The sequence below is a fragment of the Eumetopias jubatus genome, unplaced genomic scaffold, assembly GCF_037043125.1.
Source record: "Eumetopias jubatus isolate StellerSeaLion01/CBP00866 unplaced genomic scaffold, mEumJub1_p1.0 scaffold_11, whole genome shotgun sequence".
NCBI lineage: Eukaryota > Metazoa > Chordata > Mammalia > Carnivora > Otariidae > Eumetopias > Eumetopias jubatus.
In genome coordinates this window covers 112,463,132-112,480,693 of record NW_028274817.1, presented here as the reverse complement: position 1 = coordinate 112,480,693, position 17,562 = coordinate 112,463,132, and the positions used below count along the sequence as shown (strand labels likewise).

General features: G+C 39.6%; 1 protein-coding gene across 1 annotated transcript in view; it reads left to right on the top strand.

The window, feature by feature from the left end:
- The window catches only part of CDKL5 (cyclin dependent kinase like 5), a 200,074-nt gene that overhangs the window by 162,374 nt on the left and 20,138 nt on the right, over positions 1-17,562 (top strand). The window contains exons 10-12 of the mRNA XM_028122611.1: positions 4,096-4,176; positions 8,481-8,632; positions 14,047-15,013. Of these exons, the coding sequence (XP_027978412.1) occupies positions 4,096-4,176; positions 8,481-8,632; positions 14,047-15,013 (1,200 nt within the window). The remainder of the gene's footprint in view (positions 1-4,095; positions 4,177-8,480; positions 8,633-14,046; positions 15,014-17,562) is intronic.

Genomic DNA, 17,562 nt, shown 5'->3' with positions numbered 1-17,562 from the left:
ATTAACTGTTGAGTTCTCAACTACCGGAGTATAAACTCCCCAATGGCAGAAATCAACTGTTTTTTCACTATATTTCTAACATCTATAGCAGAGCCCAGCACATCTAGTTAGGGACACAGTGAATACTTGAATGATGGATTGAGCCAGTTTGTGTTACCAGCACTCAAGCTAAGCTGAACCTCCCTTCTCTCCATCTCTAATGCTTCTTTCACCCTTAGCACCTCTTTACCTGAAATATTGACGATTACTCCTAAACGCATATCTTCAACTTTCTGTCTTCACTTTAGTGTTTTCACATTGCCTTTGGAAAAATCTTCCCTCAAATTGCACATTCAGTTGTATCTCTTTTGTGTTTGAAAGCCTGTATGGGATTGCTTACATTTAAACTCCTTATGGGGTAGCATTAAGAACCCCTTGCTCTTAGCCCTCCAGCCTTGTCTGCCACTCATTCCCACCATTGCCCCCTACTTGTCAACGTACTGAACTTCTCACCATTTCCTTGACATGTTGCTTCTACAGTGCTGTATTTTCATTTCTATGATGCTCCTAGTACTCGCTCTACTTCATGAACAGCTCTTCCTCCTGCTTCCCCCAGACTGAGGTCAAGTGTTCTCCTTCCGGGAAGCCCTTCTAGACTCCTCCAGGGAGTGGGTGATTCCCCCATCTGCGCTCCAGTAGCTCTCATTGCCATCTCTTTTGAATAGCTGTTTTAAAAAAAATATACATATCCTCACTGAACTGATGAATTTCTTGAGGAAATGAACTATCATGTCCACCATTATATTCACAGCACATCTAGAGTAGTGCCTACAAGGTTGAATAGTAATGAATGATTGAATATTTGACCTCAGGATTTTAACGGTAACTTCTGGAACATCAAGCTTGGCCTGCTGGCTGTCTGTTCTTTGCCTGGTTAAAGAGACTCCGTGCTGGATTGCCTGAAGAGAGTGTAAACAGATGTGTTATGGCACCTGGCCTTAATAACTTATAAACTAGCTGAAGAATTGAGACGTTTTTGCATGAAATAATCGGAAAGCAATATAACTTATAATAAAGCACCTCATTCTTTACTGCATTGCACTGTTTTCTAATACATCTCTCAGTATGGCTGAGACCATGAGAGTGCTAAACATTCTGGAGTGTTAGAAATCATAGTTGGCTGGATTCACTAGAGAAAGATTTATAGAAATTTGAAATTTGTATGGATATAAAGAATGAGTAGTATTTGGATTAGATAGGCCAAAGGATTTCTTTCCCTCATTTGTGTGTGGTCCGTTTTGTTCACAGCCTCCTCACTAAATAGTATTATCTGTAAAATGCTGGATAGCACATGACAGCACCGCTTATAAATAACCTTCATAGAAATTGCTGCTTCCATGACACTTTGATTTTTATAAACTTTAATATTTTACAATTTAGTCTGAATGTGTTTGTGGTATTTTAACTAAATTAGATTAGTCTTTTTGGAGGTTTAGCAATGTCATTTGAGGGAAATGTCTTCCTTTATCATTTTGTTGGAGAATATCTGTGGAAGATAGCTAAGCATGTAGAGTGTGGGAACTGGAACTTCCGTGAGATACAGACTCACCGGTGACCAGTCTAGTGTTATTGGCGTTTTGATACAGTTGTGTAGAGATTAGAAAGTCAAAAAGATGTTGCTCCATTGGTATGCTTTATTTTGAAAAAGTAACAATTGATGTCCCATAGTCTAGGGCATAGACTCTGGATTTAGACTGCTGGGGTTCAAAGCCTGGCTCCATATTTCCTACATGAATGACTTTGGCAAGTTTCTTGTGCTTCTGTTTCTTTGTGTAGAAAATGCTGATAACAGAAGTACTACCCTTTAGGGTTGTTGTGAAGGTTAAATGTTATCTGTAACATGCCCAGACCAGTGCCTGACACATAGTAAGTGCTCGCTAAAGACGTACTCTCGTATTGTTCAAGTGATTAAGAAAGAAAAGCTGCTCATTGGGATATAATTTAAACTTCTATGCTTGAGTTTTGGTTATTTGTTGAATTACTACATGAGAATGGTAGATTTCATTCAAAAGCATATATATTAATTTTTTTTAACTGTGGTCATTTTTTTATCATAATACTTTTAATACCTTTTCACTCTCTGCATTAATTTTCTTATCAATGAAATGTTACTTCTGAAGAAAGAAAGGGACATCTGGTAGCATAAGATAGACCTCATACGCAAAATATTAATTAAAATGTAGCAGTACAGAGTTATTTATCACAGCATGACAGGTGTCTCTCTTTGGGCTGATATTTAATACTCCAACAACATCCAAAAGAACTTCCGTTGAGAGAGGTGCCTAGGTTCAGAAAGAGTGTGGGTTTGGATTATAGACCTGGGTGCAAATATTAGTTCTGCATTTTAATTATGTAACTTGCCTTGAATCAGTTATTTGAACTTTCTGATTGTCACCTTCTTCATCTCTAAAATAAGAAGAATTGCTAAAATGCCTTGTATAGCATCGCTTCCCTCTGTAATTAGTTATAGATTATTGCCTGTGTGTCTGTGTTAAGTTCATGTTATTTCTTCTACTTCCTTTATCTGGGATGCTGTCCTCCTTTTCTCTGTCCTCACATTTTTCTTATCTTTCAAAACCTAGTTCAAACACTATCTGTGGATTCTTTTTTTCTCCAGCCGCAAACCACCTTGCTCTCTCCTTTCTCCGAGCTTCAAGTAGAATTTTTGGCTGCACATTTCAGTGCTGATTGCTGTCCCAGCCAGAGTGTAGGTTGCTTAAGTGCATGGTTTAGATCTGACCCATATGCTGTAATTCCTGCCGTCCCTAGCACAGTGTGCAGATAATGTCATAATCACAACTTAAGTGCCTTGTTTTAATTTTCCTCCATAACTAGTCCTCCCGTGCATGTATTGAACACGTTTAAGGATTCTAGTACTTTGAAATGCCTTTTTTTTTTAAAAGATTTTATTTATTTATTGGACAGAGAGAGAGTTAGTGAGAGCAGGAACACAAGCAGGGGGAGTGGGAGAGGGAGAAGCAGGCTTCCCGCGGAGCAGGGAGCCCGATGTGGGACTCAAACCCAGGACTCTGAGATCATGACCTGAGCCGAAGGCAGACCAACTGAGCCACCCAGGCGCCCCGGACACGCTTTTATATTGGTATAAAGGAAATAAAGCAAAGGAGCCTTCCCATTAGGATGGAGTACATGGCATTGGGCTCTAATACTTTCTCATCCACTTAGATGTTGCAAAATGCGAGGTGGCAGAGAGGACAGAGCACCTAAATAAATTTGACCTCTTCTCATTTTATTGAGAAAGGCATTTATTAATTTAGGAGACTGTTTGTCTTCTGTTCCAACTTACATAAAGGAAGGAATTGAAAATAGGTCATTAAGAGAGTATTTTAAAAGCAGTGTTAGAACATGTGTCTGAATTCACTATTGCTATTTCTGTGGCCTTTCAAGTACTGACCTCTCTGCCTTCTCTCTCTCTCTCTTTAAGATTTTTATTTATTTATTTGAGATAGAGCATGAGCGGGGTTTACGGGGGGGGGGGGGCAGAGGCAGAGGGAGAGGGAGAAGCAAGCTCTCCACGGAGCAGGGAGCCCGACACGGAGCTCGATCCCAGGACCCTGGGATCATGACCTGAGCCGAGCTTAACCGACTGGGCCACCCAGCTGTCCCTTCTCTCTCTCTCTTCTTTTTCACTTCTCTGATTTTCAGGAGTAAATGATGTTGTGAAAAAGGCTTAAGAATTGTCTATGTAAGCAGACAAATTCTGTATAAACTATATTATAACTGAGCTGTCTATATAAACAAGACAGTACTGTGTAAACTGTATACACTCAAATTTTTACAGTGAGGTTTGTTTTACATGCTTCATTGACTAGATTTAATATCCTCTTTCATCTGTACATTTTCCTGTTACTTAACACCCAGTCCTGTTAATCTGTACCTCAAATACATAGACATAAAAGTAATAGACATATGAAATGAATTTGACTTTGGCACTAGGGCAGTAATTTCTGTTCCTTTGCTACCTTTTCCAGCACTCATAGCACATATGCACATGTGTCCCCTTCCCCACATGCTAACACTCTTGTCCTGTTCTTACAGTTTCCAGCTGTTAACCATCCTCAGACATTGGAGAGAAGATACCTTGGAATTCTAAATAGCGTCTTACTTGACTTAATGAAGGTGGGACAAGTTGATGTTGCCTGTATACATGTATTTCACAAAAGTAGGCTCTGGTCACATGTAAACACAAAAAAATCCTGTTTCTCCAGTTTTCATTGCACCAGCCAGTCCATAAGCTGATGCTGGTTGTTTGATAGTAAACCTTCAAAAAACACTTGTTAATGGATCAGTTTTACTTTATGCCCATTTAGTTTATTGTTCAAAATGAGAGGAGGTTACATTATGCACAGAGTCTTTAAAGGTATACTTAACACAGTTGGAAATTGCTGAGAGCACTCTCAGAACTTTGTTGTGCTTTAAACTATGTTCCTCTGTGTCCTGAGGAACACTGCAAATTGGTGTGGGGGCAATGGTGAGGGAGTGGGCATGGCTTTTAGAAAGGCCACATACCACGTAACCTTTTGTAGAGAATCACAATATTCATTAATTTATGAAGGCTTTCAGAAATCCCATAGTAAAGAAGCATTTATGTCTTGCTCAGCATTTCCCAAATTTAATTAAATACTGAATACTTTTTTAAAAAAATAACTACAGTGCTGGTGCTCTGAACACAGATTGAGAGAAGCTATTAAAAAGATAGCCCTCAAGGGTCTTTCATGTTAATTAGGCATAAATTATCTCTTGAATCAGTTGGATTTTGTCAATATGTTCTGTCATACAATCAGTATTTATCAGGGCTTAATGATTTGGTAACTTAAAAATGTAAATAGAATAAAGAAGAAGAACTGAATTAAGTACATATATTAAATACATAAATATTCATAAGGTATGCAAAGTATGTATACATTTCAGTTAGTGGAGTTATATAAAAATGATTTTGGTCTCACTGGCAGTTAAAACAGTTAACATCAAAATGGTTTCACATGTATGATACTAGTTAAAAACAGAAAAGTTGGCTCTTGAGTACTATTTTAAATTAGAAGTACATATGACTTTTCACAAGCCAAATATCTACTAGCATCAAAGTGCTATTTTAAGATTATCAACTGTAGAAATCACTGCATATACAGACAAAGAACTATTTTCAAATTACTTAAAAGGAGGAGGTCATTATGAGGAAAGTATAAAACTCACCGAGTAAATAGCTTCAAAATTCGTATTTAGGGGAAAAAAACAACAATTTTTTAAAACTATTTATAGAGTCCATATAAATTACCGTAGTTTGGATTAATTCTGGTAACCTGTATCCCCTCTAAAATGGCTAATATGTATAAACAGATGCAGGATGAGATGGCCATTTTAGGTACTTGTATATGGACAAAATTAACAAATCTTTAGGGAATGGCATAGAGAATATATTTCTTCATGAAAAGATAAATAATGTTATTTACTTTTCAAATTCATTTTAAAAATAGCTAAAAGACAAAGGAATAATTCTGTTTCTATAACATTCAATAACAAGGCAATATTAATCTTTGGTGAGAAAACTTAGAATTGTGGTTTCCAGGAGTGAGGAAGCACAGGGGTGTAGAGCCAGGGATGGGGGTCTTGAAGAGGTTTCTGGGGTGTTAATAATTTTCTCTATCTCAGTCCTGATGTGGTTACATGGGGATGTTTACCTCCTAAAAACTAACTGAAACGTATACGTAATTTGCATACCTTATGAATGTACATTTCAATAAAAATGTTTACTTAATGTTAAAGAAATTTGAAGCTAAATATACTAAATAGGAACTAGACAGTTTAATTTCTAAATTGGTATCAATACAGAAAGATTCGGGTTATCTTTGTACTTTCATCTGTGCTAGATTTTACCAGGTACCACCCTGACCCTTGGTAATTAGACTTGGTAATGATTTAACAAAAAAAAAGTTCAGTTATTTTTTTAAAAAGACAAAAGGCAAAAAAACATGAAATTGTATTTAATTCGTTCTTCTTTATTCTTTTATTTTTTTTTAAGATTTTATTTATTTATTTGAGAGGGAGAGAATGAGAGATAGAGAGCATGAGAGGGAAGAGGGTCAGAGGGAGAAGCAGACTCCCCGCTGAGCAGAGAGCCCGATGCGGGACTCGATCTCGGGACTCCAGGATCATGACCTGAGCTGAAGGCAGTCGCTTAACCAACTGAGCCACCCAGGCGCCCTCGTTCTTCTTTATTCTATTTACATTTTTAAGTTTCATTTTCTAAAGAGGAGAAAATAACTGAGATAAGTTTAGAATTGTATCTGAGTCAACATGAATGTAAATCCACTTGCATGTAAACAGTGGCTTGGGTTACCAGAATCTTTTGACCCAAAATGAATGTTTCAGTGTGTGGTAGGATCAGACTTCAAATTTTTCTGTGGTGCTAGGTTATTAAAGGTGGTTTTCTGAAATTGAATTCTGGCTCACTGGGAGCAAATCTAGGTTTGTTCTCACTGTTCAAGTGGATCACAAAGAGATTAACTGTGGGTAAAACCAATGAAAGTGACCTAGAGATGGATTTCGGAATGCTGGAATTTCAACATTCTTCCTTTCTCTGAGAGAAAATTCTATCAGTGAATTTTGCTGTGAGAATATCATCATAGCAGATTCCAGTGTGCTCTACTGAGTTGTGTTAGGTTATGTAGGTTTATGTTTTATATATTTGCTTAATTTGTCAATAAAAATTATTTTAATAATGATTCACCTTTTAAAATCTTGTCCAATTACTAATAAGATAAATAGTATTAGAAGAAAACATTTTAGTTGTTAAAACATCTCCTATGTGCAACATAAAAGGGTTAGTTACTGTAATATATAAAGAACACTTAAAAATAAATTAGGATGGGGCACCTGGGTGGCTCAGTCGGTTGGGTGTCCAAGTCTTGATTTTGGCTCAGGGCATGATCTCAGGGTTCTGGGATCCAGCACCAGTCTGGCTCCTCGCCCAGCGAGGAGTCTGCTTGAGGATTTTCTCTCTCCCTCTCCCTCTGCCCCCCCCCCCCTTAATAAGTAAATCTTTAAAAAAAAAATTAGGACAGATGCACAAACAGAAAAATAAGGAATATAAGTAACCAATAAGCATAAAAATACTCAACCTTATTAGTAATCACAGATGTGAATTAAAACAGCTATGAGAGACCATTTATTAAATGTCTATAGTTTACAAGTAGTAAAAAAAAAAAAACGAAGGTGGCAGGAAGTTGGTAGATTCTCAGTTGCTGAGGAGTATCATTTCAGACAACTTTCCCAGGGGATAATTTTTCAACACATGGAAAATAATCCTCAAAAGTTTGCGTAGCTAACAATCTATTTCTGGGAGTTTATCCTATGAAAGGGATCATGTATGTGTGCAAGGATTTCAGGTGTTTATCATAGCATTAATTATAATAGTGCAAAGCAGCAGCCATCTAAATGTCCAACAGTAAAGACCAGTTGACTAAATTATGGTATATCTATACCACACACTTCTTTAGTCATTTAAAAACATGTTGTAAAGTTCTTTGTTGCAGCGTTTTTCATAAAAGAAACAACCAAAATGTTTATCATTAGGGAATTGCTGAAAACAACCTAAGGCATATCCATAGAGTAAAAGCTTTTCACCGATATGCAATAATCTCTTAAGATCTAATGTCCATTGGAAAGAAAGCTAAGTGCAGACCGTTGTGTGTCTGCTACTGTATGGGTAAAATAAAAGGAACAGACAGAGATAGGTACTAGGTACAGAGTATCTATGGAAGGATGCACAAGAAACTGATAACATGGGCTGCCTCCCGAGAGGGGGACAGGAGAAAGATGAGTGTATATTCTTTCATGTGACTATATACTTCTTCCAAAATATATTTCAAATGTTTAAGTTATGTTATAAAAAATGTTTTTGATTAGTATGTGAAAAATGCAGGATCCACAACTTATATGTATAATATAAGCCAGATTTTATAAAAGAAAATATGCATATACGATATTCAGAAAAGGGCTGGGAGGGTTTATTCCCAGAGGACAACAGTAGTAAGATAATGTGGTAATTTATTTTTTTAATTTTTAAAAAAATTTTTAAAAAGATTTTATCTATTTGAGAGAGAGAGAGAGCGAGCATGAGCAGGGGAGGGGCAGAGGGAGAAGGAGAAGCATACCCCCGCTGAGCATGGAACCTGACACAGGGCTTGATCCCAGGACCCCAAGACCTGAGCTGAATTCAGACACTTAACCAACTGAGTCACCCAGGCATCCTGACAATATGGTAATTTAAATAGTATTAAAAAAAATTTTTTTTACTAAACTGTGTTTGCTAGATATTTTGCAATGACCATGCATTTCATTTATAAGGAAAAGAAATAAGGTTTTTATTACAATTTAAATTTGACTTTGTAATGTTCTTTCCAATCCTAACTTTGTTTCCTAAGAATTTACTGAAGTTGGACCCAGCTGACAGATACTTGACAGAACAGTGTTTGAATCACCCTACATTTCAAACCCAGAGACTTTTGGACCGCTCCCCTTCAAGGTCAGCAAAAAGAAAACCTTACCACGTGGAAAGCAGCACTTTGTCTAATAGGTAAATATTCCCTTTTAAGGAAATACAGATGCAATGTTGGTCTTACAAGTAGGTGGAGGAGGTGGCTGCTTAAATGATGCAATTAGAGAAAAGAAGGAAAGCCCTCTTTATTCAAAAATATCTTCCTTATGCTTATTACATGATTCAGAACCACAATTAAAGAGTTGTGTGGGTCTTAAAGACTTTCTTAACAAGTATATTATGGAAACCTATGCATTTCCTGGGAAAGGTAGCATAGGTTAGCAACTAAGGGTGTTTCCAGACTCACGAACTAGAAGATTCTGTGTAAATGGGGCCCAGATGTGATTCTTGGACGCAAAAGGGTGGGTGAGGGCAAAGGAATTTCTGGAGGGAGAAGAGGATGCCAAACACAAGTGGGTAGGAAGCCACCTAGGACAATCTTTGCAACTGAACCAAGTAGGTTTGGCTCTATTAGAAGGCTCTTATGTTTTTGTTGTTGTTTTATTTTTATTTTATTTTATTTTATTTTATTTATTTATTTATTTATCTATCTATCTATCAGAGAGAGAGGCACAGTGAGAGAGGGAACACAAGCAGGGGGAGTGGGAGAGGGAGAAGCAGGCTTCCTGCCGAGCAGGGAGCCCAATGCGGGGCTCGATTCCAGGACCCTGGGATCATGACCTGAGCTGAAGGCAGATGCTTAACGACTGAGCCACCCAGGCGCCCCTGTTGTTACTTCAATCATTGAGTTGAGAAGTTAGTTTTTCATAAGAATAAGAACATGGAAATAGTAAAGTCAGTTTGGTAGATAGTGATTAAAATTGGTGCTTCTTAAAAATTTTTAGCATAATCTTAAAAAAACCCCAAAAAACCTCTATTTCTGGGCTGAGGAGCTGTCTTCCCTCCTCTACCAAGAAGCTGGTCTTGTCATCTGGCGTTGCTCAGACTCTGGGATTAGTAAGTTGTTTCGCTCACATACTATTAGAAGAGAAACAGAAAATAATAATTCTTAATATGAAGCTTTTTGAATATAAATTTTTTCTCCTTTCACCGCAATTTTCTCTCCACATAGAATAATTGTTATTAATCTATTGGAATTTTGAAAGCCCAAGACCTGGTACTTTTTGAAGATCTGTGAGCATATCCATAAATTGGCAATAACCATTTATCCTGTGTTTTCTCTGCCTAACTGCGATGGTGTGATTGTGTTTTACTGCTCTTAACTCTCTTTTAAATGATTGGTTTTGGTTATTGTTTCCCTCACATCTATAGACTGTTCTTACCTGGATTGTTTTATTTGTTTGGGGTTTTTTTTGTTTGTTTGTTTTCCCAGGGAAGCCTATGAGCAGATTCAAATTCTGCTTAACCAAGTTTATGTTCACTTTGTTGTCTGTTTCCATGAGATTTTAGTATACTAAGGAGTAATAGTCATCATGTAGTTACTCCTTTCCATTTAGGAAGTTCACATTATGCCTCTGTTTTATCTGGGATCACTCATAGTTCAGGTACTTTTGTCTCCCTTCTACCTTAATTATCACTTGACTCCTCTAGTTGACATTTGCAAAGGAAAAGGATCCCAAGGATATAAAGTTCAGTAGACTGATGATAAGTTTTTGCTTTGTGCTGTAGTGATTAGTGGTAATAACCCATATCATGAAAGGGGGCCTGTGTGTTTGTCCTCTAATGACTTGGCTTGAGAGATCCCCGGTGGGGATCTGAGGCTCTCCCTGGGAACCTTCTTTAGGAATCTGTCAAGGAGGAGGTGTGTGGTGATAAGGCTATAGCTTACATGGCTCTTCAAGGAGTCTGCCCAAATCTTCTTTTGAAGTAGATAAGAATAGAAATAAGTAAATAAAATCTCTGGAAGATTTTGTTTTTAGGTCTTAACACTGTGTAAAATTTTATTTTATTTATTTATTTTTAAGATTTTATTTATTTATTTGACAGAGACAGAGATAGCAAGAGCAGGAACACAAGCAGCAGGAGTGGGAGAGGGAGAGCAGGCTTCCCGCGGAGCAGGGAGCCCGATGTGGGACTTAATCCCAGGACCCTGGGATCATGACCTGAGCCGAAGGCAGATGCTTAAGGACTGAGCCACCCAGGCGCCCAACACTGTGTAGAATTTTAAAAGAAAAAGTCCTAAGTGGTTTCTTTAGGAATGATCTTAGCTCAGTTTACATGTATGTGGAAATGTCCTTTTCTCTACACGTGTCTATGGTTCATATTTCCTCTACAGAATCCCTTCTTGTTGGGGACACTAACGACACATACTGTGGCTAACTCGGACTTCCCAGCACTATTGTAGAGGTGTTCACGGCATCATCACTGCCGTGAGACACATTCACACACCATGTCTTCTGTTGTCCAAGTTCATGTCTCTGTAGAAGAGGCAGTAGACTCTTGGCATTACCTTGCCCTGCCTGAGTCTCCTTCAGACTGTCCTGAGGTTCTCCTGACCTTGGACATGGTGGGATGGTGTTTCAGCCTGCCCTCTCACCAGTTCTGCTTTGCCATCCTTCTCCATAAAAATGTAGCTTTGCATCTTTGATGTTTACTTTGGAAAGTTATTTTAACTAAAGAGATTAACTATCTGTCCTGCCAGCCATTTCAGAAGGGTTTATATATAAAATCCTCTTAAGTGCTTGGCAGTTTAACACAGATTCCTTACAGTTGTGTGCCAAAGAGATCTATGGAATTTTCGGAGCAGTTTTTTTATTGTTGTGCTTTGGCAGAACTCCAATTTGAAGACAATTTGTTGCCCTTTCTACTTAAGAATTATGTGCAAAGCTCAATGGCTTCAAATTAATACTAAGACAGAAGTGTTTAGAATAGGGGTTTAGGCTCTTTGTACTTTTATGGGAAACCTAACTCTTTGATAAATGTTTCTACCTTAACATTATAACCTCCCTTTTCACATTAGAAGCTGTATCTTACATTGCTATGAATTTGTTCTTCCTAACATGTAGGTTTGTGCTCTACTTTGAGATCAGTGTTTTCCAATAGTTTCAAAAGCTTTAGCAGCTGTCTTCACTCTTCTCTATCCTTTTCTGGTTTTCTTTGGAGCTTCGGGCATTACACAATATCTGTGTGTGTTATCTCTGCTATTACCCTATCTAGACCTGAAGGAGAAAGGGGAGGAAGTAGGAATATGAGAGCCCAGGGGAACCAGGCAGGAGGATCCACCCCATCAGAGCTATAATCTGGACAGACACACAGCTGTGACCTGAGTTAGGGTGCATGCTGGGAAAGAGTAGGGAAGACAGCCCCCGGCCCCTTGCACTGCTAAGTGCAACTGGGAGTTAGGTGGCAAGGGATCCCGGGTGATACAATGTGCAACATTAGACTCCTGAGGCCCTGAGCGGGGGCAGAGCAAAATGGAGAACAGATTGGGGGTTGGGTAAATGGGAGATAACCAGCACATGTAGATCTATTTATGGGTTAGACTATTTGCATATTGTTGTTTGGGTTTTTGAAAAGTTGCTTAGATATTTTAGTTATCGAGATATAAATTGACAAATGACTCTGATGGCTTAAAACCTGATGTCTTTAGGGCACCTGGGTGGCTCAGTCAGTTAAGCCTCCGGCTTTTGATTTTGGCTCAGGTCATGATCTCAGGGTCCTGGTATTGAGCTCCACTCCGTGCTCAGTGCAGAGTCTGCTTAAGATCCTCTCCCTCTGCCCCCTCTCCACTGCCATCTCACCAGTGTGCTCTCTCTCTCTTTAAAAAACAAACAGAAAAAAAACCAACCTGATGCCTTAGGATATATGATGACTGCCCTTTATTGATCCTGGGGATAGAGTCAGTTGACATCATTTAATAGAAGGTGAAACTTTTGTTTCTTTTTTATTTAAAAAAAAATTTTTTATTTATCATTATTTAGAGAGAGCGTGCACACAAGTGGGGGGAAGGGGAGAGGGAGAGAGGTAGACTCCCTGCTGAGCACAGAGCCCCACATGGGGCTCGATCTCACAATCCTGGGGCCATGACCTGATCCAAGATCAAGACTCCGACACTTAACTGACTGAGCCACCCAGGTGTCCCGAAACTCTTGTTTCTTTGTAATTTCTTTCTAGGTCTAGGACCTGCTATTTATTTAGTTAGCTCATATTTAAGGGACCTTATTTGATGCTGCAATTGTGACTGAACCAGGAGAGATTAGTGAGTACATTTAGGAGATGAGGCCTTCCATAACTGTTACAGGCTTGCTTGTTATCAGATACTTTTTTAACACTCTGAAGGGTAGGAGGTCGGGAAAAGAGCCCTTACCTTTGATGCCTGAGCAATGGGTTCTTAGGGAAAATGGGAAGGAATAGTTTCACAGATTACCATTATACAGACAAAAAATGTGACTGTTCTTCCAGTTAGTGTGTGATGGGAACAGAACTCCCCATGTCAAACCATCTTTAGCAATAGAAATATTTGCAGCAGAATTTTCTGAATGCATAATAAAAAGGGAATTGTGTAAATTATTTTTCACTTAAAAGCATTCTCCTATCTCAAACTATAATTTGGTCCTTTAAATAGTTGCAGTTGAACAAACTGACCTTGCTGTGGGGTCAATTTTAGCTTTCCAATAGAGGACAAGGTTTTCCTCTGGATTTATATTTTGTTTTAAGCCAGGTAGGAAATGAAGCTTTACATCTTAAAGAAGGCCTTAGTCGGTTTGGAATAATGATGTGTGAGATGATGAAGAAGAGAATAAATTGTGTCTTCTGGAGAGAAATTAACTCTCTAGATCCCTGTGATCAAGTTAGAGACACATTCCTGTTTAGGGTATAAGGAGGTACCTGAAGTACCCTAGAACTATTGCCACTTCTCTAAAACATAAACATTGATCATCATGTTTTCCAACAAAGTTTATGTTTGGTTTTAGAGTGTCATTTTCTTCTTTTGAGTATATTGCAAGAACTCTCATTCTTTGACGATACAGACTAAAGACAAAAGGATACCGGTGTCTGTGTGTGCTGTGAGTATGTATCTCTGAAGCAGGCAGTGAGTTTTACAAATAAAAGGGAAGTTCAAGGAACATCGTGACGTTCAAGTCCACGTTACCTCTGTAATTCAAGCATTCAAAGAGTTACAAGGAGTTTGTTGTAGCTTAGCTCTCTTCTTCTTATCAGGCATTCTATAACAAACACTCATGTGAGCACCAGCATAGCAAAAACATGTTTTCCTAGATTATCAGTTAGCAACCGTGTTGGCAACAAGTTAGTTGAACATTTAAGGATGTCAAAATCATTTTGTTGGGACCGTTGCTTTGTTGCAGAGTGACTTGATCTAACCAGCTTTTTATGGTTACTTGCCATTTGTTGGCATGTGTTTGAGCGAGTTAAATGTTTTTAGTCTTTGAGGTGTTTTAAGGGTGTGTGCATGTGTGTATTTTTTTTAAATAGTACTTTTTGTGTGTCTGCTATTGAAGGAAACTGATATCCTTCTTTTGTTTTTAACATAGAAACCAAGGCAGCAAAAGTGCTGCTTTGCAGTCTCACCACAGATCCAACAGCAAGGACATCCAGAACCTAAGTGTGGGTCTGCCCCGGGCTGACGAAGGTCTTCCTGCCAATGAAAGCTTCCTAAACGGAAACCTTGCTGGAGCTACTCTTAGTCCCATGCACACCAAAACCTACCAAGCAAGCAGCCAACCTGGGTCTACCAGCAAAGATCTTACCAACAATAACATACCACATCTTCTTAGCCCAAAAGAAGCCAAGTCAAAGACAGAGTTTGATTTTAATATTGACCCAAAGCCTTCGGAAGGCCCAGGCACAAAGTACCTCAAGTCAAGCAGCAGATCTCAGCAGAGCCGGCACTCATTTATGGAAAGCTCTCAGAGCAAAGCTGGGACACTACAGCCCACTGAAAAGCAGAGTCGGCATAGCTACATTGACACTATTCCACAGTCCTCTAGGAGTCCATCCTACAGGACCAAGGCCAAAAGCCATGGGGCGTTGAGTGACTCCAAGTCTGTGAGCAACCTTTCTGAAGCTAGGGCCCAAATTGCAGAGTCCAATACCAGCAGGTACTTCCCATCCAGCTGCTTGGACTTGAACTCTCCCACCAGCCCAACGCCTACCAGGCACAGTGACACGAGAACTTTGCTCAGCCCCTCAGGAAGAAATAATCGAAGTGAGGGCACTCTTGACTCACGGCGAACCACAACCAGGCATTCTAAAACGATGGAGGAGTTGAAGCTGCCCGAGCACATGGACAGCAGCCATTCCCATTCTCTATCTGCACCTCATGAATCCTTTTCTTATGGGCTGGGCTACACTAGCCCCTTCTCTTCCCAGCAGCGTCCACATAGGCATTCCATGTACGTGACCCGAGACAAAGTGAGAGCCAAAGGCTTGGACGGAAACTTGAGCGTAGGGCAAGGAATGGCGGCCAGGGCCAACAGCCTGCAGCTCTTATCACCTCAGGTACAGATTGGACCTTGACTGGATCTGTCGGCTCATCAGGGGAAGGTGGTGCAGGGGTGTGAATAGGGTCAGTCTGCAGTTTTCCCTACTGTAGGAGGTTGTGCTTTTTTGATAGAATGCATTTAGGGAAGCAATACTTGAAGTACTATCTGTTAAAAAAAATTAATTATTTAAGGCCCACTGTTGAGTACTCAGGAGAATTAAAAAAAAAAAAACTTGTTCTTAGAAATCTGCTTCTTAAGTGTTCCTTTCTGGCATATTTTTTTGAAAGAATCCTATTTTGATTTAGTACAGAGTTCATCGGTTGTACGGGATAGTTTTTAATTTTCTCAAAATTTAGTGTGATTTGTAGAGATTTTCTCTAATCTTTCCAGACCACGTTTGTTTAAATCAGACCCTTTTACTTACACCTTACTCGATATTTTCACTGAATTGAAAAATTTCTAATTTATTTAGAACTATAGGTAAATTTAACTTCAGGCCAAAATAAATGTTAATTTACAGTCTTTTGGATTGTTTTTAAATCTCAAGGCATTGTTTTTATCCTCATGCTTCCTCCATCTTACTGATTTTTCAAACTCTAGAACTGCTGACAGTAACCTGTTTAAAAGAAGTAGCAGTCCTACAACAGAACACTTTTTTTAAATTATATTTTCATTCTATGAAAAATTCATCTGCATCAGCGAAATGAGGGTGGAGATAAGCCAGTGTCAGAAGGAGAGAAGAATTTCATGTAGGGAAAGTACTCCCCTTTTCGAGGATATGAAAATAGGTTCACCAGACAGTTCTGTGTCAGAACTCCAGAAAATATGGATGGAATATGTAATGGGAGGTTTAGCAAGATGGGTGCTGAAGATGGGGTGGAGATTGTCAGTAACGGACCAGTCGGTGTAGCAAAGCAGCTAAGAGCTCAGGTTGGGAAAGCAGGCTGACCTGGGTTTGTGTCCCAGTTCTGTAATCTGCTTCAAATGATGTAAATCTGGGGAAGTGATGTAATCTCTCTTTGCCTCAGATTCCTCATCTGAGTTGTGTCGTAAGGTTTCAACATGGTGTATAAAGCACCGTGCCCCGTGCCTGGCCAAGTGTCAAACACGTTTTAATTTTTGCTGCTTATGTGATGGTAGGAACTGTTTTCTAGACATTTAACACTCTCTCTATGCTAGGTGTTCTCAGACACTCAAAAGAGTCTGAGGTAGGGTTCTTGCCCTTGACAAACTTATCTTCTCTCAGGGAACATTAAATTATACATGATAACAATGAAATAATTAAGAAGCAAATTACTATGGCACTGGCTATAAATAGGAGTTGAGAACAGGGAAAGATCATGAATAGGAGCAGTTAGAAATGGCTCTGGGAGCAACTAAAGGTCTTGCTCTGAGCTAGGATGTAGAGAGAAGCTTTGGCTGGCCAAAGAATGAGGATGTGTTCAGTTATTTACTGAATGAGGCACCATGGTGGGCTCTCCTGAGGAAGATGAAAAAGATATGACCCCTGTACTCTTGGAGTGCATGTTGGGGCCCACTTGCCAGGGATCGATCAGTCATGGCCATACCGTGAGGCTGTCGTGCCCACGCCATGCTAGAGGCAAGTGTGCCGTAGACAGAGAGGCATGGCCCAGTCCAGGCAGGGGTTGTGGAAATTCCCTGGGGAGGTGGTGTCTGAGAAGAGATTTCTGGGGCTTAACTAGGGGGAGAAAGTGGAGTTGACCTTAAGAAAGGCTGGAAAGGAGGGCAGAAAAGAGGAGGAGGCTAATAGAGACAATAAACAGCATGGTGTGCTGTGGGGATTGCAACTCGTTCCTCGTTGCCGAAGTGAAAAATGCAAGATTTGAGGTCGCTTTTGGAGTAAGTCAAGCATGAGGGGAAGGGAGTATGTTCCAGCCTTAGTGCTGGTGGGAAAACAGAAGTAGTGGGTCTTAAAGACTCCTCAGAAGTACAAAGAGCAGGATATGTGAATTGAAAGATTGAAGACAGGAAAAAGGAAGCCTTCAGGCTTCTTTCTTAGGAACTCCTTTTCAGAGTAGGAGAAAGGACTTTTGAAGTTACCTAATTCAACCCCTTCATTTCGTAGATGAGTGTGCTAAGGATCTAAGAAGTTAGGTGGGTTGCCCAAGTTTTACCCAACTAGTCCAAGGCGGAGCTGGGATCATGAGACAGTGTCTAGGTCCCTAGGCCAGCATTCTTGGCACTGTATCATGCTGACCTGTTGAGGCTGAAGTGACCCTAGGCCCCTAAGCAGAGCTGTCCTTTATGAGGTTGGAAAGACTGGTGCCCAGGTAAGAGGAGAAGGAGTGGGAGATGCATACTTGCAGATGGAGGAGATGGCACATGGCGGGACATGCCATGATTAGAGTCAGAACAGTGGCAGGAAGAGTCCCTCTAGAGAAGAGAGAACCTCTAGGGCCTAGAAAGATCTCTAGAGCCTGTCAGCTGCCCATAGACATTAGGTGGAGATCAAAACCAGGTAAAGCGTGCTAGCATGCAGTGTAGTGTAAATATTGGAGATGTAAGAAAAATAAAACGCTGGAACTTGGAGAAAAGACAAATGGA